The sequence below is a fragment of the Salarias fasciatus genome, chromosome 2 (genome assembly GCF_902148845.1).
Source record: "Salarias fasciatus chromosome 2, fSalaFa1.1, whole genome shotgun sequence".
Taxonomy (NCBI): Eukaryota; Metazoa; Chordata; class Actinopteri; order Blenniiformes; family Blenniidae; genus Salarias; species Salarias fasciatus.
The window spans coordinates 30,415,755-30,443,319 of NC_043746.1; the positions used below are offsets into that span (position 1 = coordinate 30,415,755).

The window sequence follows — 27,565 nt, forward strand, 5'->3', positions numbered from 1 at the left end:
AGGAACAGCTATGACCTTCAGGAGCAGCTATGACCTTCAGGAACACGCTGCCGTTTGATCCTCTCAGCACCAATTCTTCCTGAAGTCCACTGACTCCTCCAAACACTGGCAGGGACTTCCCTTTTCAAACCAGGAGACTCCTCTTCCAGCCAAAACAACGAGCAGATTAAATTCCCCGAGTTTCTCTCTGGTGTGTTTGCACAGCTGTGAAGGGAGAGAAGTGTGGAGGTGTGTGTCGTCTGGCCCGGCCGGGAATCTGCAGAGCTGGCCTCAAGCGGACATCATTTTACAAATGTAGACAATAAACTTTTCAGAGATGAAAACACAAAAACGATGCAGTTTCCCTTCAGACGTATGAACGGGCCTGAATCAGCCTGGGCTGGACGGTCACCTCCGCATCTACAGGATCAACATCCAGGTTCTCCACCCAGAGACTGTCAGGACTCCACTCCAGCAAAGCCTTTAAAACCATAGAGAGCAACATCCAGACCAGCTCCAGACGCCGAGGAGGGTTTACCAGACGGCGTCTCTTCAGCTGACAGAGCAGACCGGTGGGTTCGCTGTAATTATCACTTGTGTTTTACAGGCTTGTGTTTTCCTGCTGGGCTTCACGCTGACGTGACCTGACCAGAAACATTGGCTTGACTCGGCCTGCTGAGGCTTAACTCCACCGGTGAAATGGATTCTGTCTCTCAGACGTGAGGCTGGAGCTCTCAGAGCGTCTTCACGAACAGGACACGGAGGACCGCACGTCCTCCCGTCACACACTCAACCTTTCCAGCAGAGAATATGCATCCCAGGTGTTTGTGATAAATAACGGCGGCTTCCAGGTTCAGAGCGTTAAAGAGGAGCATTCCTGCTGCAGTTCGCAGTCTGAACTCAGCTCAAAACGCTAAAACTCTGCAGCAGAGACGACGGCCTGGATCCAGAGACACGTGTCAGCCGGCGCTGTCCTCTCCTGGAAGACGACCCTTCACCACGTCCCCGTTTGGTCGCGCAGAGAGAAACGGCCTGGCGTGATTCCAGGTACAGTGTGAGGAGGCCAGCGGTGTGTTTCAGTGTATTCTCACACCGCTGACGCCGACAGTCAAACTGATTTAATTAGTCCAAACGAGAGCTGGAAGCATGTCCGCATGCAGGTAAAAGAGCCTTGTAAATTTCACCGCAGATGGTTTTTCAAGACTCCTGGAAGGACAGGAACTGCTCATACTTGTACTTTTTATGAGAAAAAGAAACAATAAAGCATCTCCTAAATCTGCATATGCATTTCAAGCCATGTTTCCAGCTCTGGCTTCAGCTTCCTCTGAGGAGTTTAACCTCCTGGGCGAAAAGACTGAGACTGAATCAATTAGAATGGGGTCCTGTGAGGTTCACGCACATGAACATAAATGACATCCGTCTTCTCTTTCTGGCTTCTCTTCATGGTCTGAAGCTGAGAGAAGAGCAGGGGTTCGCTTTTCTCATTATCGTTCCGTTGGGTTTGGCGCCGGCCGAGAGCGGCCGAGGACACCGATTCCGCTGAGGCTCCCGGGTGAGCCGTCCTGAGCCGAGGACGACATGAAACCCCTGGACGGCCGGAGCGAAGATAAACACAGTCAGGTCTCACTGTTTCCATCACAACTCATCCAGGAGAAACTCATCCAGAGGGCGAAAGGCTCTGGAGCCGATCAGACACAGAGAACACAAGGAAAAGCTGCTGGAGATGAGTTGGAGACGTCCGCTCGCACCGGCCACCAGTCGGAGCTGCGGCGCTGCTCCTCAGACACACCAGAGAAATGTCCTGAAACTTCTCCTGCAGCTGTTGCATTGTGGGTGTTTTTCCAAATCCCCCCTGACAGCATGGCTCTGAGGCTAGCTTGATAGCATCCAGGTAGCTCGCTGTCATGTTAGCATCACTGAGATCTCAGCTCCAGGCTCAGAGTCGAGCAGCATCGCTGCGTTTTCTGAACTCTCACTCTAAATCTGGAGAATGAACATTATCTAGTGGATGAAACTTACTTAAAATCTCCACTGTTCAGTCCACAGACAGCAAAAGTCCCGCGCTAACGTCACGACTGAGAAACGCGTGTAATTACACACAAGTGAACATTTCCTGCAGGCTGACTTTGTTTTAACTGCCCAATAAATCCCTCATGTGCCAACATGCATGTGCACACGGGGCTTTAAAGGCATGGATTACAGCAGTTTAACTGGCTTACAAGACATTTCATCCAAAACATCCAAGCAATCTACAGAACACACTGTGATGAACCAGAAGAGGAGCAGACTGCACCACAGCAAGCACACCAGAGAAGGTACAGGCGAAGCAAGAACACATTTACCACTTTATCAGAAACACAACATGAAGGGAAGGAAAAAGATGAAATCCCCACAGAAGAGTTTCAAACTCTTATTACCAAAACAATGTGGAAGGGCAGGTTGGGTCTGTGATGAATGTGATGCTGCGGAGCGTTTTTCAGAACGTGAGCGGACGGATGAATCGTGGCGGGGCTGGAAATGTCTGGATGTGGACGTGCTTTCAGCGCGCTGCAGCCTTGCAGAGCTCAATTAACAGGAGGAATGCGAGGCCTTTGTTCTGAGGAATGCCGCGCGCATTGTTTCACCAACAATCAAAAGTTGCTGATTGGCTTTATTTCCATTTTCACTTCCTTCCCTTTGAAAGCTCCTCGTGTTCCGACCTCGGTCGGTCTCATGGATTCATGTCCAGCACGTTGGCGTCCACACAGGAGGGAGGCGGCTCAGAAAGGCATCAATGAGCTCTGCACAATCAGACCGCAACAATCGAGTGTGTGTGTGACTTTGATGAATTACAGAATTGAAAGCCCTGCAGACATGACTTCATGTTCAGGGAGGTAAAGCATCCAGGACATGTGGAGGATCTTCTGTACAGCTGATTTTTATCTGATCACATAATAAATTACTGCCATAATAACCTGGAGAAGAAGAAGAGCAGCTGGAGGAAAACGCCATCGGGGCGTCGAGTTTCAGGACACTCCTGCTCTCTAACACTCCTGTCCTGCAGTCCAGAGCATTCTGAGGACTCCGTCTTCGACGTGTTGCGTAACCTCGGCTCAATCCAGCGTTTCCCAGTACAAGAAGAGAAGTAAACACGTCTTGGGGCCGGCCGCCAATAATCTTGTTAATTCGGCTTGCTGAGAGAGTTTAATCTGGAAACACTCCTGATTGTGATTAACAGAACCTGGTCGTCCTCGAACACAAGCAGCAGGAATACGATGGCACCACGCTGTCTGGCTTCTGGAGTTTTTATACCTGAGAACCTCCTTCTGCGAATTAAAACAGTCCAACGAACTTTAGCATCAAAAAACAGATCAAATCTGGCTCCAGGGTGGAAAATAAATGGTAAACGATGACAGACAAAGACGGTAAATGTGAGCGTTCATATCGGCCGGGGGTCTCCTCCACTCATGGAGCTTCAACAAGTTCAGCCAAAGGTCGCCGTGTATCCGCCTCCGATCAATCATCCGGACCTTTTCACCAGCTGCCGCCACCATGGGGATCCTTTATTGTGACTGAGGAGTCGGTCTGCTGGCATTTATTCAGACTGGGCTGGAAACGGGAACATTTCACACAAGACGGTTCACAGCTACGCCTCTGTAATCTCAGTTATTCAGATCTAATCAGACCGCAGTCAAAGTCAGGAAGTCCTGAAGGACACATTCAACGCACAGCTTCATCTTCACTGTTTGAGATCAATATTTCATGTAACGATCAAATTAAAAAAACACTTTTTCTCAATTGAAAAAACATCAAAATCTCTCTTTTTTTTTTGTAAATATTCTCAAAAAGATTTTTAAAAATCTGCTGTGAGATATCTGAGGCCTCTGAAGGGAAAGCTGAACGTCGTGTTTATATTTCCTGCTCGCCTACTTTCAGCATCTTGAGGTTTTCTTGACTTGGCAGAGGCTTCAAACGCTCCTGGATTGTTTTAGATGGTCCGTCTGAAGCCTTGATGGTAACTCCTCACTAAGTCACCACAATCAGCCCGACTTTCACCCAATCCGTGCAGGGAAGAGTTCATTCAGAGTAACGGAGACGTCAGAGAGCCGATCAAACAGGGACGGTCACACACTGAAGCTGATGGAGAGAAACAGCCACATTTAGACCACACACACTAAAAACAGGACTGGCGTGCCGACAGACTCTCCAGCAGCCATCTGATGTTTACAGGACACAAACACTCCATTTTTCTTTTCTTTTGGCTCCGGTTGAGAAAAACTTTGCTTTGAGGAAGAAACGGGTGGAGCAGGACGCGATGGAGGGCCTTTATACTCCATCAGCAGGCGTTCCTTCTTCATGTGAGCCGAACAGGAGGCAGCAGCGGAGACCAGGCGCTGAGGTGCAGTAACGGGAAACCACAAGAAGCCGCGGAGCTTTACGATCCTCCTCCTGCACAGCAGTGAGTTTGAGCGATGCTCAGAAGAGACATCGTCATCCAGGATGCAGGAACATTTCTGACTCAGAATGAAGAAAAGGCCTCCAGCTGATCTGAGGAGAGTCATCTGGTGTGTCGGACCTCGCACGACCCCCGATTAGTCGACCTCCTGACACAGATTTCAGCGGACGCTAAGCTAGACTGGAGCTGTCAGCTGACGCCTGCAGAGGAACCCGGGTCCAGAGAAATCACAGCGGCGCTGGGCGGCGGGCGGCACACACACCTCACACACACTTTTCCTCATGCTGGAGCTGTTTCCACCGTCACACCTCCGTCTCCACAGAGCCGCCCACTGTCCGTCAAAACACTACAGTTAAGTTCAAAGCAAGCACGAAAATAAATGTCAATAAAGTCACGGATTGCCTTTTAAGAATGATTTCAGACTAATATGTGTGAATAGTTACAGATGAGTGAAGGTGAACTCCACTGCTGACTGCTTTGTTTTTAAACTTTTATCCTCCTTTATATCATTGATGTTGCATTAATGTGTGAGAGGAAGGCCAGAGTGTAACAGGAAGCAACCCTTTCACATGTAAAGACAACTAGGACTGAAATATATAAAGGTATATATATAAAACACAGACTTAACTTCACCAGAATCTGACATTTAACAACAAAACACACAGTAAAAAAAGCCACTGGGAACTCCTGTGTCTGTGATTAAAACAGAAAGTCTTATGAAACAGCTTTCAAACTGACCCGAGATCAGCCCACACAAAGACTCTTGGCTGGTTCTGGTTCTCAGACATATTTAATCAGAATTAGATTCATGTGTTTGTCATCATGCAGGAAATGTGCAGTTTGAGTGTACTGCTCATAAATCCTGGGACGGAGGTTTTCACTGTTCTGATGCCTTCTGATGAAACAAGATGAAGCGAATCTGCAGCAGATTCAAGGTCACAGCTGAAAGATTTCTGGGACATTCGAGCAAAAGAATCAGAGTGGTTAGAAGAGATGCGGCTGATTTATAGGTTTGGTTTTTCTTCTTGTTTATTTTTTGTGTTGTTCTGGAGGTTTAAATGTAAAATCTTACATCCAGAGTGTACTGAGAGGCTGGGATGAGTGTCTGTCTTTAAACTGTAAAATTCAAAATATGATTCCTCCCTTCGTGCCACGTGGACAGAAATTCACACGGAGGAACTCTGAGTGGAGAAGTTTTTCAGATTTGGCTCAACTTTGGTTCCTCACTTCCAGGTCGCTATAAATCCAACACAGATCACTTCAAGGTCAAAGGTCAAATGACTACAGCGTGCCCTCTAATTCTCCTCGGTCCGCATTCTACAGAGAGGATCGACGTCGTTCTGCTGGTTCTTTCTTCACAGAGTCACTCCTCCGGACGCCAGTCAGTCGTCACATGGAGGAACTGACGCCCCGGCATGACTTCAGCCGAGAACAATGTCAAACGTCAGTGTTTCAACCAGCTGACTTCCACACTGGGACAGGAAGTAGAGTTTCACCTGAGAGGTGAAACACAGGTGAAAGAAAAGAGCAGCGAGAAAGAACTCTGTGAAACAACAACAGGAGTTCAGACTGTAAACAGCGAACCACTTTAGAATAAATGACACCAGGCTGAAAAACAACCATAAACCAACGGAAACTGACAATCAAAATGTCATTTCAAGTCAAATTAAAGGCTGCAATTACAATATTTCATAGAAATACTTGTTGTTGTTAAATCCATCATGTAATTTTCACAGCAAAATATAGAAGCGTCCCTCCACAGTCAGCAGGCTGCAGGCTTGGTTTGAAAAACAGTAAAGAACCAAGCAAAGGCCCAAGAGTGCTAAATTTTAAGAAGAAATTCCCAGAAAAGGAGAGCGGAGGAATGGTAATGACAAGGAAAAACTTTATTTATTACAACCACCTGAACAACAGGCGCGCTGACAAACAACTTCCAGGAAACTCAACACACATCTGCAGGATTTTCCGAATGTTTGTTCGTCTGCAGCAGCGTTGTTACGCACGGGGAGAACAGAACTCTGCTCAAGATGTATCAATATATCTCTCAACAAGACTGAAAACCTGTTTACTCCACGTTTCCAGTGAAAACAACGTTTCATGTTTCATGTTTACACAGAAACAGGAGAAACACTGAAAAACAATTACTCTGCCAGGCCACTAGTTGGTGCTGCTGGTTGTTCTAGTAATGAATTCACACATGGAGAACATGGTGTCTAAGCTGTGCTGTCGTGTAAACAGAAGACTGAGACACATGTAAGGTTTTGTGTTGTCACTTCAATTCTTTTCCGTGCAGACGGGCCTAAAGCAGCACACACACCACAGACAGCGTCAGCTCCACTCAGGCCTCCTCTGCTGGACAGGAACATTAAGCCCATGCGTTGGGAGCCTCCATTCAGGGAGAGCAGACTCTAATTGAAGCTGTTTATCAGACACTGAGAAGCTTTCAAAGGCAGCGGCCTGCTCTCTTCCAGCCGTGTTTTCCTAAGAGCTTAAACAGTCTGAATTCCTCCTCCACGCCTCCCGTCCCCCCGCTCCCGATAAACCCTCTGATTAAACAGCCCAAATTTCCTGCCACTGAAACGTCCTATAGCCCGAGCTGGATGTTAGTATTCCAGCCGCTCCAGCCCATTTCCACCCTGATTACTTGATGGAACAGTGTTTGTCTTGTGGATTAACTCCACTCCTGGCCCCCACTGGTGCTACTCACCTCCACCCCAACATTTTTCTCCAGAGACTCTTCAAGGCCTGGAGCCCAGAGGAAGAGGCAGAGGAAGGAGGGCCTGGCTGGCTGACGGCCTGCAGGACGGAGGACCGCTTCCAAAACGGACCAATAAAACCGAGAGGAGGGCGAGCGGCGAGGAAACGGCGAGGGGACGCGCAGGTTGAAGCTGATTACATTGTCCTGTTTCTGCTGCAAGGTGATGCTGACAGCGTGTCCGGCGTGCCAAGTCATCCCACGTGTGTGTGTGTGTGTGTTTCCTGGTTGGAACAGGACAGGTTGGACATGAAGAACGTTTAAGTGTTCTTCATGTCTAACTCTGGTTTGACCTTGGGGTCATTTAAGGTCGTGATTAAAGAACTAAGAGAGCGTTCGGTTGAGATAGAAAGCACCAGCAGTGGCGGTGAGTCTGCACGTTGCCCTCTCCGGAGCAGGGCGCAGTAATGCTCCAGCATACATCCTCATACCGGCTGAGATTTCAGTGACAACCCCCCGCCGCCCCGCAGGATCCCAAACAAAGAGCCTCCGTGTGACGGCGGCGCTCTGGGCTAAGCTTCCTAAAGCAGCGGGGCTTTTCCAGGGGCCTCCCTAGTCTCCAATATCCTGCCCGCCGCACTCCCGACGGGGCCCAGGGCCACGTCTGGCCAGCGGCCACCCCGGGAGTCGCCGTCTGAGAGACAGGCCGGCGCCCGGTCCCACCCGGGTTCAGGGACTCCTGATCACTCAGGTCTAGAGCTGCTGTGAGGGAGCAGAGAGCCCCGACCAGGATTCACAGCATACACAACACATACTGGAAACACAAGAACAACTGAAAACAGCCCTTCTGTTCCTGAATGTGACTCGGTTTGTAGCGACACTGATACAGAAACCAGCAGCCATCGCTGTGTTAAACTGTTAATTCGTGTAATTTTATTGATGGAATCCATCAGTCTGTAAATGAATCATAAAATCCCAAAACAAGTCTAAACAAAGTTGTTAGACGAGCAACTATTTCAGCTCACTTCATGTCTAAACGGATGCTAATGTCATGCAGGAAGCCTCAAGTGAACTCCTGGTAAGTTTTTTCTATTTCGGTATTTTCTTGGAGAGTGAGCGAAACAGCGTTTTGCAGAGTGTGCATGTGGAGAGCAGCAGGCTCAGCAGCACAGTATCCAGGCAACAGCTCCAGTCCTGGTAAATACAAGCAGGATGATCACAGCTCGATTCATCGCCCTGCTGTCACTTTAAGCGAGGGAGGCTGTGAATGGCTGCCAAAACCACCCAAACCCTCCAAACTCCAGATCCTGCTCCTGGTTCTGAGCACGCTCCGGCACGCTGTCGTCCTCAACAGGACTGAACTCATCAGGAGCTCCGGTCTGTGCCGACACCGCGGCCCGGCGGGGGTCGACCGGCTCGGCGGCGGTTTCAGGAGAGGCATCCCCTCCACGGCAGCTCCACACTGATCACTTCTCCATCACACCCCCAACATGAGAGAAAACACACAATACAAGCAGGCAGAGGAGGATGCTGATATCTGAGGTCACAGACATTTCAGACGACACTGTAACGACTCCGAGCAGTCGTCCTTCCCCAGGACCTCGGTCACCACAGGGAATATGGACGACTGTCAGCCCCAGTTAGCGCTGAACTCATATTAGGAAGAGGAAGGCTTTCCTTTCCCCAAATGCACCCAAATCCCACCATTGTGCCTCTCAGCAGGGGTTGGAGGGTTTTAAGAAAGACGCTGGGGCTTTAAAAGAGAACAAAATAACAGACTGGAGGGCCGAACCTCTTCACACGACGCAGCGAGGAAGTGAAGGAAAGCCAGGCGGCGTTCTGTCCAACACTTCAGGCTTCAATCTCAGGACCTGTTTACAGCACAACGCCTTCGAGCGAAAACACAAAACATTCTTAGTGTCTGTTTACACCAAAACGCTGCAGTACTGAAAAGGTCATTTCTGTAAAACACTCGGGCTACTGTGGAAAAAAAGCTGAACCAACAGGTGGACCGACTTGGAAACTACATTGTTTTCAGTGTTTCTGCTGTTTCCATGGAAATGGACATTGTTTATAAAATGTTGCTGAAGAAGCATGTGTTTTCTCTTGAAACACTGTTGTGTAAACAGGTTCGTCTGAGTGTGTTTCAGCTGTATCTGCACAGGCTGTGGTTGTGTTGGTTCTGCTCAGTCTACAGACTCTGGATGGCTCCGTAGACCTCCGGTCTGAACTCCTCTCATCCCATCAACACCAAACTGCTCCAAACTGAGAGTGGACATTATCTTAATGCTATTAATTCAACATTATTTCCATTAAAATGACATAATAACTGGTAACTTCCACAGATTACCAGAAGAGATACCGACTGGTATTCCATCTAGTCCTCTAAGATCTGAGTCGTCCACTCGATGGAGAACCTGGTATGCTGTCAGTACACCAGTAAAATCACAGTTAGAGACAAATATTTCCTCTTGGAAAGGACTGTCAGCCGCTGAAGACACAATGTCGGTACCTGTTGATTAATACTGCTATTAATAGTTGATACGATGCTCAAACTCAGTCCAGAGTTTTGAGCAGCTTCTCTAACGTCACTGAGTGAGAAAAGAGTCGACAACAAACAGACTAAAGTCCACCGTCCATCAGCGGGTTGATCCTGACAACATTTCATGGTTTCACCCAGAGAACGGAGACATAGGAAGTCAGAAAATTAATGACGACAAAGAACAAAGCGCTGTGTGCTGAAAGTATTCAGAAACTTCAGGTTTAAGCAGATTTCAGAAGGAATGCAGTGATACTGTAAGTCCCAGCTCAGATTTCCTTTGGAGAACCGTGAAAGCTGCGCAGTGTTCCGGAGAACCATTCGACTCACGTCCACACAGAAACACTGCAGGAAATCTGAAATTCACTGCAGCAAATCTGACTGGAAGGAGGATTTTAGGGAAAAGAAAACTTCTCTGGGTTTGTTTGCAGAGTCTGAATAACTTAAACCACCGCGTGTCAAAGCTGTCCGGGGGGGTCGGCTCTCGTTACATAAGTTGTTTAAAAGCGGTTTGGTCAGATTATATTACTGAGAACATGAAGAGCCGCTCACTCACCGAGGTCCTGAAGGTTCTGAAAATGTGTTTGGCTCCACTCGAACAGACCAGAAAGACATTCTAACATGATCAGCTTTGAGTCGGTATTGAAGCAGACAAAGTGATTTTATCGGGCGGAATGTTCCACTCAGCCGAGACGTCGCAGGTATTAACCAGCTGTGACTGGAAGCCCGGTGTGTTTCCTCTCTGGCCCCCCGGCCTGTCTTCTGCACTTGATTCAACATCAGTGGATTCACAGAAGACCGTCGCCTGAAGGCAGCTCATGAACTTCAAACTGCAGAGGAGGAGGAAGAGGAAGACAACCACACAAGCTTTTGACCACAAATGAGTGAAATACCAGGCAGGGACACCACAGGGCCGTGTACTGGGCCCCCCCCTCACTACAGGACTGCAGCTCTCAGTACACCTGGATTATTTATTCCCTGCTAATCCCCATCGTGGTCGACTGCTAGCGTCGGAGCTGTCATTCTTCCTCCTGACAGAGGGAGGTGCAGCTGGCCAGATTAGTCCGGATTAGAGCTGATCCGCTGCTACCAGCAAGCTGATGGGGATAACGGCACTCAAGACCAGAACAGTGAGCTGAGCTGTGTGGCTGGAGGTGTTTGACGCTCTTAAGCAGAGCGCCAGAGGACTGCTGCTGCTGTTCTGACCAGCAGAACCAGAACCTGACGCTCCACCATCAGCGCCAGACCAGCGGCAACACTCGACAGGTCGAGATTACCAAAGACCCCAGGAACTAGAGGGACTGGCGAGAACAGACTTACTGAGAGCTCTGAAGATCTAAACCTGGGGGAATATTTTAAAGAGTGTATAAAAATATTCCTAAGATTTGAATCACCTACATCAGTTAAAAACATAAATAAAAGCAGATTAAACAAGAAGAGCACAGACAGGCGTGACTGTGTATAATACTGACTTTAAAGTGCTGATGGTACTAAAGCAGGCATAATCATGAAAAACAGAAATATTCTTTATCCGCTCTAAAAGGTTTGTTCAAATAAATTCTGGGAAGCAAACCATTTGTGACCATTGTTGCAGTAATAGTTGAGCTAGCGCTCCTGCTAACATTAGCGTCCAGAGCTGCACGATTCTGGCTCAAAACAAAATCCAGATTTCATTCACTGAAAACTCAACTTTTGATTATGATTTAGATATATTTTTTTTTAAACTGAAAAAAAAAGAGACACTAGAATGAATTATTTCAAGCATTTTCCTCTTAATTTAAAAAGAGCTAATAAAATATCTCTATTGGGAATAAAGTGCAGCTGCAAACCTAAAACTCAGAAAGCTAAATGTCCAGTCGTAACTCTGTAGCTCACAAGAAAGTGAACAGGCGAGACATCCGTAGAAACCGGTTCCATCCGGTCTGGGTCAGTGGTCCACAGAGGACAGAGAACGTTTTCACAGAAATCTCTATTTTTTGGTAGATTCTCTCACATACAGGGCAGAATTATTGGCAAAAGACAACTGGATTTAATATCTGGAAAATATCTCCAGAGGTCTATTTTTGGTGTCAACGGCTCTTTCAGTGCTTCACAGAATATATGAACAGATCCATAAAGAAGGAGTTATTTTACCACAGATCACTAAATCCACCACGCCTGGTGAAACCGCTCTGAGCAGATTCATTTCAATGGAGGTGAACACATGAATGGGGAGAAATGCTCCATGTCCTCGTGTCACTAACACACACACACACAGATACACACACAGACACACACACACACACACACTGACCTGCAGAACAAGACTGTGACTGTACCAGTGCCACCCCTCTCCCCACAGTGAGCGCCTGTATGTTCTGCATGTCTGAGCCCAGAAGCTGACCCTTTGACCCCCCGGTGGCCGGGCCAGACGACCCACTGCTGACTGTTTGAGACGGGATTCCAGCTGCTCGTCCTGTAACTGTGGTAAACAGGGTTCATTCAGGCCCGCACTCCGTCTGAGGGATTTCACTGGTTCTTCTGCTTACTGAGGCTTTGATGCTCATAAAGGTCTTCAGAGAAGTCACATTGTGAATTTAATGGTAAAATTGAAACCAGGAAGTTGGTTTCTGTTCTCCACGTCATTAATCTGAAGATCTAAAGTGTGTTAAAGAGTGGAGAACATCTGGAAACATCAGCACCGTTCTGATGGGATTATCTCTCCATACAGGTGGATAAACCGAGTCTGGTTCGTAATGAAAGGTTCTCCAGCAACACTGTGAAACACACTTCAGTTCAGAGACCACATACCATAATAACCTTTAATATAGATTCCTATCTTTTCTCCATCTGAGAGTGAACAGAAAGACTGTTTAGTAAAACCTCATTAAATGCTATGAACCAAAGTTAACCATCCTGCAGAAGTGACAGAAATAACGGACCGATTTGGGAATCAAACTTAATGACCTGGGCTTTGGACAAGATGCAGGTTAATGAGAGAATCACTGATGATCTGTAGAACCGAACCTTCACATAGAGGACTCATTATCATCAAACACAGGTGAGAATCTCATGTAGGTCCTGACAGCTGGAGGTTTCCCAGACACATTTACTCCCGTCGGCCCATAAATGTTTCTACTTTTACAACCAGAAGCTGTTTGAAAGCCTCGGTAGCAGACGGACGGAGCTACAGTCACGTTTTAATCAACTCAGACACTTATTCTCATGCAAATACCAACCAGGGCTTTCAGCTGAGTGCTAAATAAAGAGTCAGGATTGGCTTTAAGGGACGGAGCGTGTCTGTGTCCTCAATGAGCTTCTGCCCAAAAATCAATCTTAAAGTCCGAAAACACTCGAAGCACAACATGAAGTCTGAAGGAAGAGAAGGAACAGGAGTGTTACTGAAAGTGTGTATTTTGTTCTCCCAAAAATATAATCACAGACACAAGTCAGTGTTTGAAGCATAATTAGAACTACTAGAAAAACAAGTCAGAAATGTGGTGAATGTGTAAAAATCAAGATCAGACCAGTTCAGACAAACGTCAGTCAGTCAGCTGAGGCTTTTTGTCACTTTCCAGAGCGTGTGTGTGTGTGTGTGTGTGTGTGTGTGTGTGTGTGTGTGTGTGTGTGTGTGTGTATGTGTGTGTTCAGTGTATGACACAGTGTGTTTGAGACAATAACGGCCGCCTCCCTCGCTCCGTTCTAAAAGCCTCCATTGATAAAAAACCTGACTCATCTGGTTCTGCGCTCTGACAACACTCCAACTATTTTCCTTTTTCGTGAAAATATGAAGCAGCATTCGATCTGGACACCGACACAGATCACTCAAGAGAAGATAATCTGACCCCTGAAATGAATGAGTTCAATCTAAAACATGAATTCCAGACTAAGACAGAAAAGGAAACCGTCCTCTGACGGAGTGAAACCTGCAGGGGAAAGTCAACTGAGATCTTCAAGAACCCTGGACTGGACCCAGTGGATGGATGGATGAGTGGATGGATGAACATTATGGAAGGATGTGTGAATGGATGGATGAATGATGGTTTGATGATGGATTTATCTCTACTCATGTTAATCTAAATAAAATTTAGGTATCCTGCCTGACCACTAGTAGCTGCTGCTTGTTTCTGTAATCAAACCACACACACACGATGTGTTGCAGAACTCAGAACCAACAGAAACCAGGAGACCAGACATTAAAAGTTGATCCAAGATATGAGAGAAAAGGCTAAAAAAGCAGCAGTGAAATGTTCTCGTGTTCCATCGAGGTCATGCCGAGCAGAGCGGGCTAAAAGCTGCAGTCAGTCAGCTTCACTCGGTCCCTGGACAGTCAGAAAGAGTCCAGCTCCCCACGGCCCCACTCCCAAAACCAGGAAACCAGCGCAGCCCCAGTGACCCAGTTACAGCCCTCCGATCCGCTGGAAGGAGGAGGAACGTCGGTCTGAGTCTCATCTGTCACACCGTGTGACGACAGACCAACGCTAGAGGGCAGCACGCTGCAGCTCCAGATGTTCACCAGGATCCAGATGTTGATCAGAGACCAGCTGTTCAGACTCCAGATGTTCACCAGACTCCAGCATGTTTCTGAAACATACCCAGCTTAGAAAAGTCCTAAAGCTGCTTTAAGGGTCGAACCCCACACAGCGGTCGGTGGAGGTGAGGCCGATGGAGGACGAGATGCAGGCCGAGACACGGATCCTGAAGATGAGAGGCGTGAACAGAGTGACGCCAGAGGAGACGGGCGGAGGAGGGAGGCCTGGAACTTCACACGGATCAGGGAATAAGACTCCAAGTGTTGGCAACGCGTCTGCAAAAATGCAGAAAATTCTAATAAAATTTAGAAAGCTTCCATTTTATGGTTTCTTCAAAGGAACATCATGGCTTTTAAATAAGTGCTGGGCTTCTCGGACATGGTTTTATAAGGAAGTAGCTTTACAAATTACAAGGAGGCTGAGCAATAACATTTACTTTAGCAGTGTGTTGATCTGGCCTCTCTTTCACAAATATCAGTGCCAGGGGTTTACTGGAGGCAGCTGGGGGATAGAAAGACACCAACAGAGGAAACTTTTCTCATCGCAGCCCTTAAGAACCTTTTTACTCCTTTTGGAAATGTTCAAAGAGTTCAGAGCAAAAACCGTCTTCATGCTGAGAAACAAGCGAGCGTGGATTTCAGTACTGCTCACAGAAAAAGCTCGGCAGTCATAACAGCCTGGAGCTCAGATGGATCTGAATGGCTCGGATTGTTACAGTGGAGAATCTGATCCTGTCAGAGACGAGCTGTCGTCACCCGTCAGAGACGTTTCTGTTCACTGTGAGCAGGAAAAACACACGAGAGAGGCAAGAAACAACAAGTCCTGACAGCCTGTGTGTGTGTGTGAGTGTGTAAAGTTCTTCTTCTCTCAGTGCATCCACACACAGAGCCGACAGACGAACAAGACGAGACGCCACAGTGTGAAGTGAAACGCACCGAGGCCAGAAGGCCGTCTGCAGCCAGAAGCTTCTAGAACGTTGGGAACAGTTCCTTCCAGGGGTTCTTCTCTCTGGATGTGTTGATGAGAAGACGCAGCGGAGGCTGCAGTGTGCTGGGTGTCGGTGGAGCTGGTCGTGTTTCAGGTTCTGAACTGTTTCCTCAATAACTCCACAAAGGTCACGACCTTCGTACCAGGTCATCGGACCATAGAAACCTTTTCAGATCAAACTTATGCAGGACTTGTTGGCAGTCTGGTTAAATCAAGATGACCTCTACGAGTAGGGATGTCAAACATAAGGGTCATGGGCCAAAACCGGAGCACAGGAGGCTCCAATCAAGGTCTCCAAGCAAACTGTGAACATTTCGGAGAAAACACCGACTTTAACAAACTTCTTCATCGTTCTTGACCGTTCTAACACCGAGATCTGAGCTGAGATCTCGGTGAAGCTGCCATAATGGCTGGATGCTATCAAGCTAGCCTCAGGGCCATGCTGTCAGGGGGAGTTTGGAGAAACACCCATAATGCAACAGCTGGAGAAGTTTCATGGACATTTCACTGGATTTGGATATGGGAGGAGGCAGGGAGGGGCTAGAGGAGAGGACTGAGGATCAGGAGTTCACAGGTTTAACTCCCACAGTGGACAGGTCACTCCTCTAGCTCCCTGAGCATGACCTTTGACCCCTGTCAGCACCCCAGTGATTTCTTAAACTCTTGATTGTCTTAAATAATCAAACTGAAGCACTGATCACACGTGAAGATTCAAGATGCAGCGTGACATTTCCTGAACAATCAAGACACCGATCATCATAAAATCCAGTCCAGAGGAAAACCTTGATCCTCTGTGACGAACTGTTTCCGTGCTGAACCAGCGAGTCTGATCATCGACTTTATTTCAGTGTATTTGTGTCTCCACTCTGCTTCTACTGGAAGTGAACAATTCATCCAATTTATCTGAAAACTCCACAAATAATCCCGACCAGCAACAGCCACGACTCCCAGAACTGATAAAACCGCTTCAAACTGAAACTACGAGCAGCCGAGACGCGCTGTGCTGCAGGAGCAGCATGAAGAGAAGCGTTCAGACACGGTGGAGGGGGGCTGCTAATCTCCCCCGTCGTTTGTTAATCCACCACATGATCACCTCTCACCCCAAATGTGGCCGCTATAAAGACCATCTGCAGACCGGCGTCCATGCCGACAGCAGCCCTGCTGAAAGGAACAGGAAATGCAGGTTTGATCAACGCCGGGCGGATTAAAGTGCATCCTCAGCACATCATTTGAGAAGAAATGTTTTGGTATAAACAGTCGTCGGATCGTCAGTCGGCTCCCGCTGGAGGAGTAATCCACTCTGCTGGCCAGAGAGCACAGGAGGCCTCTGCCGGGATTACGACGATCATAACCACAGGATTAGTGATTAGCATCTTACTTTCAGGGATTTCTCATTCGTGTGAGTGACTGTCGCTGCGTGGCGCCGATTCATGCGTCGAGCAGGAGGAAGACGGCAAAGTGGATCAAAACGTCAACAGGAGAGCAGCCGAGCAGAACGAGGGCCAGAGATCAGATCGGATTCACCTGGAGCCATGTGCTTCACGTCAACAGACCAGCCTCCTCCAAGATCACAGTCTGCGCTCGGTTGTGGAGGGTTTCACCGTCTTCTGTCTCATTCAAACCTGGTTTGGAACATTGGCTTGAACTAGGATTTGAGTTCACTGAAGCACAACTTTATTCGTTTTGCCTCTAAACAATGCTAAAGTTTAAAGTTTTAAAAAGCTTCTAATCCATCTATTTTTCTTAAATCATTCATATAAAACAGGCAGAAAACAGATTTGTTATCTGTTTTCAGGAGTTGGTAACATCCACTCTAACTTAATGGTCCTGAATAAAGATCAGTGGAAAGATGACAGGGTCTGGACCTCAGGAGACCTGGGAAAGATAAACCTGGTTCTGGTTCTGGTCCTGGTTCTGCTCCTGTGGTGATTCATCTCACCTGGATTCACAGCTATCAGCTTTCAGGGCAGATCCAGCCACGGTCTGACTGATCACCACTGAGTTAAATCAATACGTGACCCTGGTGCTGCTCAGCTTGAGGTCTTCAGAAGAGTCTGAAGCATAAAGTGGAGGAACAGAGCCGGTCCAACCGGGACTGAGCTGAGATGCTGTGGTTGTTCTCTTTACTGCCTCATCCGGAAGACAAAACCCATCTGTGGAAAGGTGAAATACTCTTCTTGAACTGTTTTGATTTTCTCCCTGATTTTCTTTGGCTTTAACGGTGATTTCCTTCCTGTTTCTCTAACTGGATCAGACTTCCACTCCGTCTCATTCCAGTTGGAGTCCTCCTCTTTGTCAACATGCAGATTGTAATGTTCGCTGGATGTCGTCCACGTTGGACAGGATTTCCTCTCTGATTGCCAAAAACACTGCAGAAATATTGCTGCCACTGCACTCTGCAGGTTTGAGTGGATTTGTTTGGCAGTGGCAGTTTACACTTTCAGAACAAAGCGAGAGAGAAATCTCATAGGACTGAGGATTAAAATATACTCTAACATAACACCAAGTACCAGGAGCAAAGTGGCGTCTCTGGATTTACATTAACCAGGGAAGTGTTGATATCTCCTGCTTCCCAGGAAGCCACAGCGGATATTTGAATTTTGTATTGTAGACCCTCAAACACGTCACGGTTTGGAGGAAAACCTGAAGGAGCTGAGGAGGAGACCCGTGACTGCAGAGGCTTCTGCAGGTGGATATAACACATGTGAGTTCTGGTTTCACTATAAATCTGGCAGAAGCGTTCCGGTGGCGGTGTGTCGAATCCAGACGATGATGATGGCTCCTGAGGAGAAGTATACTGCAGGAAACCTTCATTTCACCAGTCAGCACAACAGTAATTCTAATGTGGAAATATTTAGGCTAAATTATCAACCACATGGCGCTAATAGAAAACAGTGAATCAAAAAAAAAGAAAGAAAACAATCCCGATCTTAAATGGGATTAAATATGTCTCCAGTTCAACTGGCTGGCCAGTGCAGAGCAGCAGCCCGTGCACAGGGAGAACATTCAAACTCTGCACAGACTCCACCTGGAGATACTCCTCCACTGCTCCACCGTGCCAACTCACGGTTTGAACCCCTGAATGAGACTATAAAACAAAGAATGCAGAACTGTGAGGCAGATAATGATCTGTTTTACGAAGTGCTAAAACACACCGTTGTGCTGTTCTTTCCTCCCGGCTCGCTCCGCATCACAACACGCGTGAAGTTTTCAACATGTGAGTAATAAACGCCTGACAGGCCGTTGGCCCGGCGTCAAACTGTAAATCAGGTTCTACTACGGCGGGACCACCAGGGCGGCCCGACACACACTCATAAATCTGACTTTCTGCCACGTTACAGGCTTTTTCTGTGGTTACAGCACATTTTAAATTAACTTCATCTGACAAAACAGAACACAATTAAATAGAAACTCAACGTGTGAAGGAAAGTAGAGCGGAGTAGATTCTTTAGAGCAGAATTAAATTATACATGACTGAAAATGTCAGAAGCCGCTCATCAAACATGGTCTGCTTGTTGTTATCTCGTTATCTTGGAGTTAATTCTCTGCTGTGTGTCGACTCTGCATGTTGACCTGCAGCCTGTAACGTGGTGAAACACTTCTCCATGTTCACCCAGTGAACAGCAGTGTGTGTGTGACGCTGTCTTCAAGCTGCACAGCTCTTCCTGTTCTCACTCTGGGTGGAACGCACACAGCTGCAGCATCGTTCTCTCACACAAACATGCTGGCTGGTCGCCACGGAAACCGAGACGCTTTCCTCCATCGGCATAACCTCTGAAGGAGGAGGAGGCTGGTTGCCATGGAGACTGAGACGCTTCCCTCCATCAGTATAGGTGCAGGATGAGCAGGTACGACTAACGGCCACTGGAGTCAACCTGTTGCCGACGGATTGTTTACACGGCAACGAGTTCAAGAGAGGAGAAGAAGGTCAAACTTTCGTTGAGTTTTGGGAGTCTGTTTACACGACAGCGGTGCTCGGAGTCAGTGAGAACACAACATCAAGAGAACAACTCCCACAGTGGAACTTTTCAGACAGTCAGACTACATCGCCGTGGAAATGAGGAATATGTCACTTTCTGAAAAAGCTCAGGCTCTGGTTCTGGCTCTGGTTCTGGACCTGGTCCTTTTCCTGGTCCTGGTCCTTGCTGGGCTGCTGACTGAGGCTGACGGAGGCTTTGTGCCGGTTCAGGAGCCGGTGACCCGTCCCCGGGCCCCCGGGGGGACTCCGGCACCGTCACCAGGTGTGTGTGGATAATGAAGACGGTCCCTGGGGGCGGAGGGTGAGACGGGAACAACAGCGGAGCGGTGTCAGTTCTCGCTGCCTTCTCAGCTCGCAGCACTCTGCAGCACAGATTCTAGGTCAGTAGTGGCTTTTTAAAGCTGTGATATGAGCCTCCGAGGAGTTAGAGCTGCTAAGTAGGCCTCCGAAGGTGGCTGACACCCTTAAAGAGGATTTGTCATTTTAACAAAGTCAATGAAACAGTCAGGACTGCCAGTCAGTACAGTAAAACCCAAACCAGTGGCAGTCAGAAGCTTCTGAATTAAACTGCAGAACTGAACAGACTGTTAAAAGAATCAGTATCCAGAAAACCAGGCAGTAAAGGTTTACTGTGTTTGGACTGTTAGATCCTTCAGAGCCAGACTCCAGGAGACCAGGACCAGGAGAGTATGGACTGGGACCAAAGCTTCGTTTCATCAGTGAGCTGCTTCCTGCTCATCCTGCGTCCGAACGGCTGGTGGTGAAACACAGCCAGGTCAGAGCGGACGTCATCTCCAGCAGAAACCCAGCCATTGATCGTCATTAAGATTTCAATCATTTCCCATGTCTAAAAATAGCAACACCAAGAAGCCTGTTCACTCAGTATCTCCAAAGCTGGAACCTTCAGATACAGGAACTCATCCATGATGTGGTTCGTCATCAGGACAGGTTTCATGATCAGTTTTCACTCAGAGGATCAATCGTCCAGAGTCGGCCCTGGATGAACGTCTCGTCTGAACCAAACTCTCATGTTTCTCAGACTTGTCATCCAAACCACTTGTGGATGAATGTCCCTCCAGTGGGTCAGTGGTTTGGAGGCCCCATAATCTCTGTTACTCCCAGACGAGCTCCGTCCCACAGCCAGCTTTAATCTCAGATTCTAGGTCTTTCTGCAAAGCCACAAAGCTCCAGGCTGCATTCCTCCGTCAGGCCACAGACGGTCCACAGGCCCAGGCCGAGCCGGGTCCGGGTCTGATGGCTGCAGGATGACAGAGAACCCGGCAGCAGCTCGGCGGTGTCGTGAGCGAAACCCTCCCCAAACAAAACCCTGTTTGTGTGATTCCTGCGAGTGAGGCTGAAATCCATTCCACATGATGCTTCCATTGTTTTCATGGAAACACGCACCAGGCGTGGTGGAGGGTGGAGGGTGGTGCGGTCCAGACCCGCACCATCACCCCTCCATCAGCCCTCTATCACCCCTCTATCACCCCTCCATCACCCCTCCATCAGCCCTCCATCACCCCTCCATCACCCCTCCATCGCCCCCTCAAACCCCATCAGAACACACGACTCTCTCAGTCCATCTGTCTGTGATGGAAGCACCGCAGGGGTCCAAAATGACAGAGTCAGCATGTTTCTCCACACACACACACACACACACACACACACACACACACACACACACACACACACACACACACACACACACACACACACCTCAATACAATAATCAAGTTTCAATCGGCTTTCAACAGGTGACAGCACTAGGGTGAAGTGTGAAGAGGGAGTGTGGCGCAGAGCCGTCAGAGACCGGAACCAGGACCAGACGGACCGGGACGGACCGGGACGGACCGGGACGGACCGGCTCACCTCGATCCATGTCTGCGCCTCCTGCACCGCGGAGTCTGTCTCGGGGTGATGCTGCTGATGGCACTGTCCTATGTCTGCAGCCGGACTGGCCATTGGAGAAGAAGCGCTTCTCTCTCCGCGGATCCAAAAACCTGCAGAAACGCGTAAAAAGCCGCGTAATTCCAGCGGGGCTGTGCGCTGCGGGGCGCTGCGGGGCGCTGCGGGTCTGCCTGGCTCGGTGGTCCGTGTTGCAGCAGCAGCAGCAGCAGCAGCAGCAGCACCGGGGAGGACGGCGGACCAGTTGCTGCTCAGCAGAGTCGGTCCTGCCGGAGACTGAGGACGCAGACCGGGCGCAAAGCGCACCGAGCGCAGCGCGCGCACATCCGGCAGGAGCGCGCACAATAAGAGCTGCGCAACCACAACAGACACCCCGCCTTTAATGCTCAATCCTGCAGTTTATTCAATGTTCCCGCGGTAAAACAAACAAACAGTCACTGCCCTCAGTACGCAAATGTATTTAAGATCTCTTCATCTGTTTTCAGCTTCCAGAAAAGACTTTATTATGATACCAGGTGACTTCCTGCTGCTGGTCTGCAGACCCGGGCTGCACTGGAGCTGCTGGGTCACCAAGTGGAAAATAAATCCTAAATATTCACTGATATTCTCTTTGAATGAGTCGATCTGGAAAATACACGCAAGACAGCTGGACATTATATGTCAATTTAAAATATAACAGATCAATAAAGCAGAGAAGCGGTATCGGCGGCCTGTCTGGTGCCAGACAGCAGGAGTCTGTCTGCTCTTATTGTGACACAGGCTCTTATTGTGAAGCAGGCTCTTACTGTGACTGCAGCTGGTTTAGCTCTCAGCTCTGTGTCCCTGACTTGACAGACTGGCAGCTCCTGCTGCTGCTGCAGTGTGATCAGATCCTGAAACACTGAGAGTCTGCAGCCAATGAGGGCAGCAGCAGCTCTGGGGAGCTCACAGCCACTTTCTCTAAGTGGGACGAGAGAAGGAGAACACGGTCAGCTCATCACCTGCAGCTCAAAACAAGCCTCATTCCAACCAGCATAAACCAAAGAAATGCAGCTCAGGTCTGATCATGAGTCTCAGAAGGCTTGATAAGGATCCATCAGTCTGTTTTCTAATGATTCATCATATTTACAGTCACATTACTGACTGCAGGATCATCAGTCCTTCACAGCACAAATCTCATGTTTCAGTTTCAAATGAAGTTTGTGAAGAAGTCACGAGCTGAAGAAGTGGTTGAGTTTGTATATAAGAATACCCGTACAATCAAATTCCCTGGTATTTGTTTAAAGCTTTGTTAAAGCAGACAAACATGCAAACTAAACACAACAGGAGCCTCGGGACAGGGTTCAAACCAGGGACTCACTCACTGTGAGGTGTCAGTGTAAACCACTACACCATAAGTTTATCTGACGGTGTGTTCAATGAAATAACAGGAAAACATTTTAGTACTTTTCTTTAAATCATCTCCTGGAAATGGGCCTCATGTCATGCAGTGGTGAGCACTCTCACCTCACCTCCAGAGGTTGCTGTGTTCGAGTCCAGGCTGTGCACTGTGTGCGTGTGAGGTTCATGAGAGGACCTGACACAGAAAACAACATCAAGGTTATTATTCGCACAGAGCTCCGGATTTTCAGTTTCCAGAGTCACGTGAGGCTGGAGGTGCGTCTGCTCCGTCTGTCCTGGAGGACACTTCTGTCTCTCTGGCGCCCTCTAGTGGACAAACACCAGCAGCACGGCAAACGAAGAGGAGGGAGGAGCTTTTCCCTGTAATCCCAAGTGTGTGTGTGTGTGTGTGTGTGTGTGTGTGTGTGTGTGTGTGTGTGTGTGTGTAGGATTATGTCATAATGGAGGTGTGCCACCCTCTCACCACTCCTCTCTTCTACTTCCTGGACACCAGGTTCATCTGTGTGTTTTTTGTGTGTGTGTGTTGAGTGTGTGTGTTTAATTCAAAAGTCGTCCACACACACACACACACACATGTGTGTGTGCTGAGATGTGCCTGTCAGCCTGTCAGAGGCGGTGCTGCTGACTGTGACACACTCCAGCTGTGTGTGACAGGACTGAGGGCTGCAGAGCAGGTGAGCGCTCTTCTTTACCTTCACTCTGACGAATCAGATCACAATGTTGTTTTTCAGAAAAAAAAACAACCTTCTGAAAAGCCTTTTATTATGAAACCAGATTTTCAAGTAGAGTTTAAAATATCACCGTACTGCAGATATTTACAGAGCAAAACAATCAGATTCCAGATATCACTGGTTCCATGACGCAAACTGATTAATCTGCTTGACAGTGAGAGACCGAGGCGTTTTAGCGACAGTCTGCAGGTTTTCCTTCTTAGAACACCGGCTGGCTGCCTTCTGTAATTCTACTGACAGCTACAACTGCAAACTGAGACAAACCGCTTCACCGAGGGAGGGCGAGACCACACTGCTCCTGCAGGGGGCGCCAGAGGCGAGCCTTCTGGAAAACACATACGTCAACCTATTTCAAATCAATTTAATATTGAGAATTAAAAAAAAAAAATCAATGAGCAAAGTTAATGAATTGGATAACATGAATAAAACAGAAATAAACATTTTATTAAAAAAATAAAAATCAATAATAATAATAATAATAATAATAATAAGAAGAAGAAGAAGAAGAAGAAGAAGAAGTAGAAGAAGAAGAAGAATATGAATAATAACATTTTCATATCTTGTTATTTTGATAAGAGAATTTATATAAATAAATAAATACATGTGGATTTATAGCTACCACTCATTACATTGTTATAACTTTGTGTATATCAAGATAAACAAAAATGAGGAACATTTGTGTTTGATTATTGTTTTCTTTCTTTAAATTTATTTATAAAAAAAAACAGATTTTGGACAATAAATAAATGAATCATTGGAAATAGTTTAAATTTGTGCATTTTTCTCTTGGAATGTTCCACATTTGTGAAGAAATGCATTTGAGGGATGACAGGCCAAAAAATAATGAAAAATAAATAAATAAAATTGATGACAAAGCCAAACATCTGTTAAATAATCCACCAAACACACATTTATGCGAAATTTATATACATGCAGCAGTTATGATCAGCATCATCAGGCTGTTTCTTTAAAAAGAAATATCAAATCAACCAAATAGTTTATTCTCTAAAAAAAAACAAAAAAAACAAAAAAAAGAAAACAAACAAAAAAGAAAAACATAAATAATAAAATATGCCCGCAGTCAGAAACATCATTGTGTCTCAACAGGACCTGAAACCAGAAAGAGAATCATCTGAACAGAGCCGACTGATGTGAGTTTTTCTCAACCAGTTGGAGCGTTCCTCTGTCAGGTGTGGCCATGTGGCTGCTGGCGGCGTCCGCCTCGCTGCTCCCCGCCGTCCTCCTCCTGTCCAGTCGGTACCGGGGGGAGGCGGCGGCGCTGTGGCGCCGGGCGGCGGCCTGGCTGCTGGGCCTGCTGAGAGGCAGAGTGTGTGTGAGGAGCACCCATGCCTTCGTCTTCACCAACTGCACACACGGAAAAGTCCACAGCGTCCTGGAGACCTTTGACCTTTACACCAAGACACACCCGTCTGCGTCCGTCGGCCCTCAGATCGGTGAGGACGAGGGTCAGTTTGGTAAAAAAAACACAAGAACCTCCGAAATCTGTTGAGAGAACAGAAACCCACAATGCTCTACTCTGGAGGAACAAATGAAGGATCTCTGAGTCAACACGTTCCTGGTTTTAGAGACTTTACAGGTGAAGAAAGGAGGCTCTAAAGACTGGTTTAATGTGGAACTGAAGGAGAGATTCTGGTCCAGACTAACTCCTGTTTCCTCTCAGTGGTTCTGGTCCTGGTCTAAAGTAACTCCAGGTTCCTTCCAGTGGTTCTAGATGTTTAGATCGGACTCATCCAGACTTTTACGTCTTGAAGACAAGCCTCTATTTGACCAGTTGATCAGTGTCGTCTGGTTCCACAGATCAACAGATTTGTTTCATCTGCAGAACATTGAAAGTCAACAGAGAGGTTCCTGATGGTGCGCCCTACAGGGATCATGTAAAATGAGCCTAGGGCCTAAGACAGAACCCTGTGGAACTCCATGTTTAGCTGTCGTCTGACCTGAAGAGTTTTAACATGAACCAAGCAGAACCTGACCAGGATCTGTTCTCTGGTTCTTCATATAGAGTAGTTATGTCTGCTGAATGAACCTGTATGAACTGCCCTCAGGTGAGCTGCTGGATGAGGTGGTGGGCCGACTGCGCCCCCTGCTGGTGCTGGAGCTGGGCATGCACTGCGCCTACAGCTCAGTGCGCCTCCTCAGACTGATGCCCCCTGCTGGCAGGCTCATCACAGTGGAGCTGGACCCTGTCACTGCAGACCTGGGGGAGGAAATCATCCTGGTCTCTGGTTTTAAACACTCCCAGGTACGTTCAGGACGAAGGCCTCGTCCTCATGTCCACCAGACGCTAAGCGCCCCTCCTGTCCCTGCAGTTCCAGGTGTTGGCGTGCAGCTCGGCGGAGGCCATCTCCAACATGCCTTCACACCTGGAGCCCCACGAGAAGACCGGCGCCGGCTTCAGTCTGGTGCTGATGGATCACGACCCGGAGCAGTACCTACCGGACCTGCTGAGCCTGGAGAGACAGCAGCTCCTCTGCCCGTCCGGCTGCTCGCTGCTGCTCGTCAAGAGGGACCAGAGGTCTGCAGGACTGGGACGGGTCCTGGACCACATCAGAGGACAGGCAGACCGCTACAGCGTCACCAGAGACCTGCAGGTCCTCACGGAGGTCTTTTACAGAACGGACGGACTGACAGCAAGGTCCACATGAGATGGTGTGGTGGTGCAGTGGTTAGTCTGTGAAAATCCCGCTGTTGGAGTCCGGTCAGGCCTCTTTCTGTGTGGAGTTTGCACGTTGTTTTGTTCCAGGTGGGACCTTCCTTCACATAATCAGCTGAGCTCCTACATTCAATAAAACAGTGTGAAAGATGGTTAATATTGATTAAAAGAAGATACACTTGATTGAAATAAATCCAGCTCCACACTGCAGAGCAGAGCTCCAGTCCTGTTTACTCCTGCTGAAACCTGAGAACTGCTCACACACTCACCTCACCTCACAACAAAGAGACAAAGAGGAGCCCTCAGCGGCGCAGTGCTGCCAGCGGCCGCTAGAGGGCAGGCTCTGCTCTGTCAATGCAGACCTGCCGCCTTTGTGGGAGGTTTGAGGTGTTTTTGAGGGGAGCTGCAGGTTATTGCTGCACTCCAGGACAGCCTGCAGCTCTATGGTAAACATGTTGTTTCTGCCTGAGAGCTGGAAGATTCTCTGCCTCCTATTTCCTGATGTATTCATCGTCTTTTCACACACTGTGTCCTGCTCACGCTGCGATTCCTCTCTCACGCCTCCCCAGTGTTTACAGCAGAACATGAAGCGTTCCTGGAGAATCTGCTCCCGGCCGGCCTCATCTTTCTGTTCTTCAATATTTCAGATTAGGAAGTAATAGATTACTACAACCCTGCTGCGCCCGGCTGCGAACTACAACCTGGTTACTCATATTAAAATATCTCTTTTTAAAAACACCATCACCAGTTCAGTCAATACTTTGACATAACTGGAAAAGATCAGCAGAGCTGCTGTGTTTCTCTGCTCTCTGTCAGTTCAGACTTTCTCGGGTTACTATTTCATTAACCTCTTGTTTACCTTCAAGCGCTGCAGTCTGTCCCGATGCCACACACACACAGGGACTATTCACACACTGGCCAGGTCTGGTGTTCAGCTGCTGTGTGAAGGATTCAGAGTCGTAATGATCCTGAACCAGGAGGGGAAATCCTGCTGGAGCTCTGTGGATTTCACCGCAGCAGGAGAGCCATTTCACGGTTTAGAGACAATTAAAAGCATAATTTTACTACATAGTGATCGTGCAATAAGGACGTCTCTAAAAGTGATATTTCCCGGCGCCTCGGGTCGCTCGGCTCTCTGGTCATGTTGCACCACAGCGGGAGAAATGCTCTAATAACTGAGATTAAAGAAGCTTGGAGAACTTTCTGCAGTTGGAGAAAGAAGCAGATAATAAGCGAAGAGAGACGAGGAACTCAGATGTTAATGTAGCTGAACTGTTTCAGGTGAGCCTCATTAATAGTTTCTAACCAGTGACAGAAGTGCTGATGAAACTTTGAGAGATTAAAAAAAAAAAAAACATTTCCAACACTTCCCAGCTCATGTTTTTGTTCATTAATCTGCTGAAGAAACTCCGCCATCTGCGTGACGAGGTTCCATCCGTCTCAGATCCAGTACGGACGACCAGCGCCAGCATCTGGGCTCTGATTTGATCGGCACCGCTTTACCACGAGGCGGTGATTAGTTTACTAACTCAGCCCCACAATCACCATCAAAACACAACTTTAACTCCAAATTAAGACATGAATCATTGGGAGAAACGTGACACCCACACGAGGAAGTGATTGCCTGAAAGAAGTGAGAGATGTGAATAATATTATCACTAATTAGCAATCTGGAGCGATTCAGTCAGGAAACAGCAGCATGCAGGGAGGGTGTGACCGTCTCTGCTCAGTGCAGCAAATTATGTCTCCA

At 47.8% G+C, this 27,565-nt stretch overlaps 2 protein-coding genes across 6 annotated transcripts in view; one reads left to right on the forward strand and one right to left on the reverse strand.

The window, feature by feature from the left end:
- LOC115400731 (LIM and calponin homology domains-containing protein 1) overlaps positions 1-21,290 on the reverse strand; it is a 64,278-nt gene extending 42,988 nt beyond the window's left edge. For all 5 annotated transcript variants that reach the window (XM_030108788.1, XM_030108766.1, XM_030108774.1 and 2 more), the window contains exon 1: positions 20,995-21,290. In XM_030108788.1, the coding sequence (XP_029964648.1) occupies positions 20,995-21,087 (93 nt within the window). In that variant the 5' untranslated portion in view covers positions 21,088-21,290. The remainder of the gene's footprint in view (positions 1-20,994) is intronic.
- Positions 21,291-22,878: 1,588 nt separating this feature from the next.
- Positions 22,879-26,111, forward strand: LOC115401516 (transmembrane O-methyltransferase homolog). Its single transcript, XM_030109769.1, has 4 exons — positions 22,879-23,084; positions 24,249-24,595; positions 25,208-25,404; positions 25,472-26,111. The coding sequence occupies exons 2-4, from the start codon at positions 24,340-24,342 to the stop codon at positions 25,805-25,807; spliced, it is 789 nt and encodes a 262-aa protein (XP_029965629.1). The 5' UTR covers positions 22,879-23,084; positions 24,249-24,339; the 3' UTR covers positions 25,808-26,111.
- The last annotated feature ends 1,454 nt before the right edge of the window (positions 26,112-27,565 follow it).

What these genes read in the sequence shown, in the direction of transcription:
- LOC115401516 (XM_030109769.1), top strand. Translation starts at nt 24,340, where the DNA reads ATGTGGCTGCTGGCGGCGTCCGCCTCGCTGCTCCCCGCCGTCCTCCTC. An exon ending in GTCCGTCGGCCCTCAGATCG is followed by an intron (nt 24,596 to 25,207) that starts GTGAGGACGAGG and finishes AACTGCCCTCAG; the next exon opens with GTGAGCTGCTGGATGAGGTG. An exon ending in CTGGTTTTAAACACTCCCAG is followed by an intron (nt 25,405 to 25,471) that starts GTACGTTCAGGA and finishes CTGTCCCTGCAG; the next exon opens with TTCCAGGTGTTGGCGTGCAG.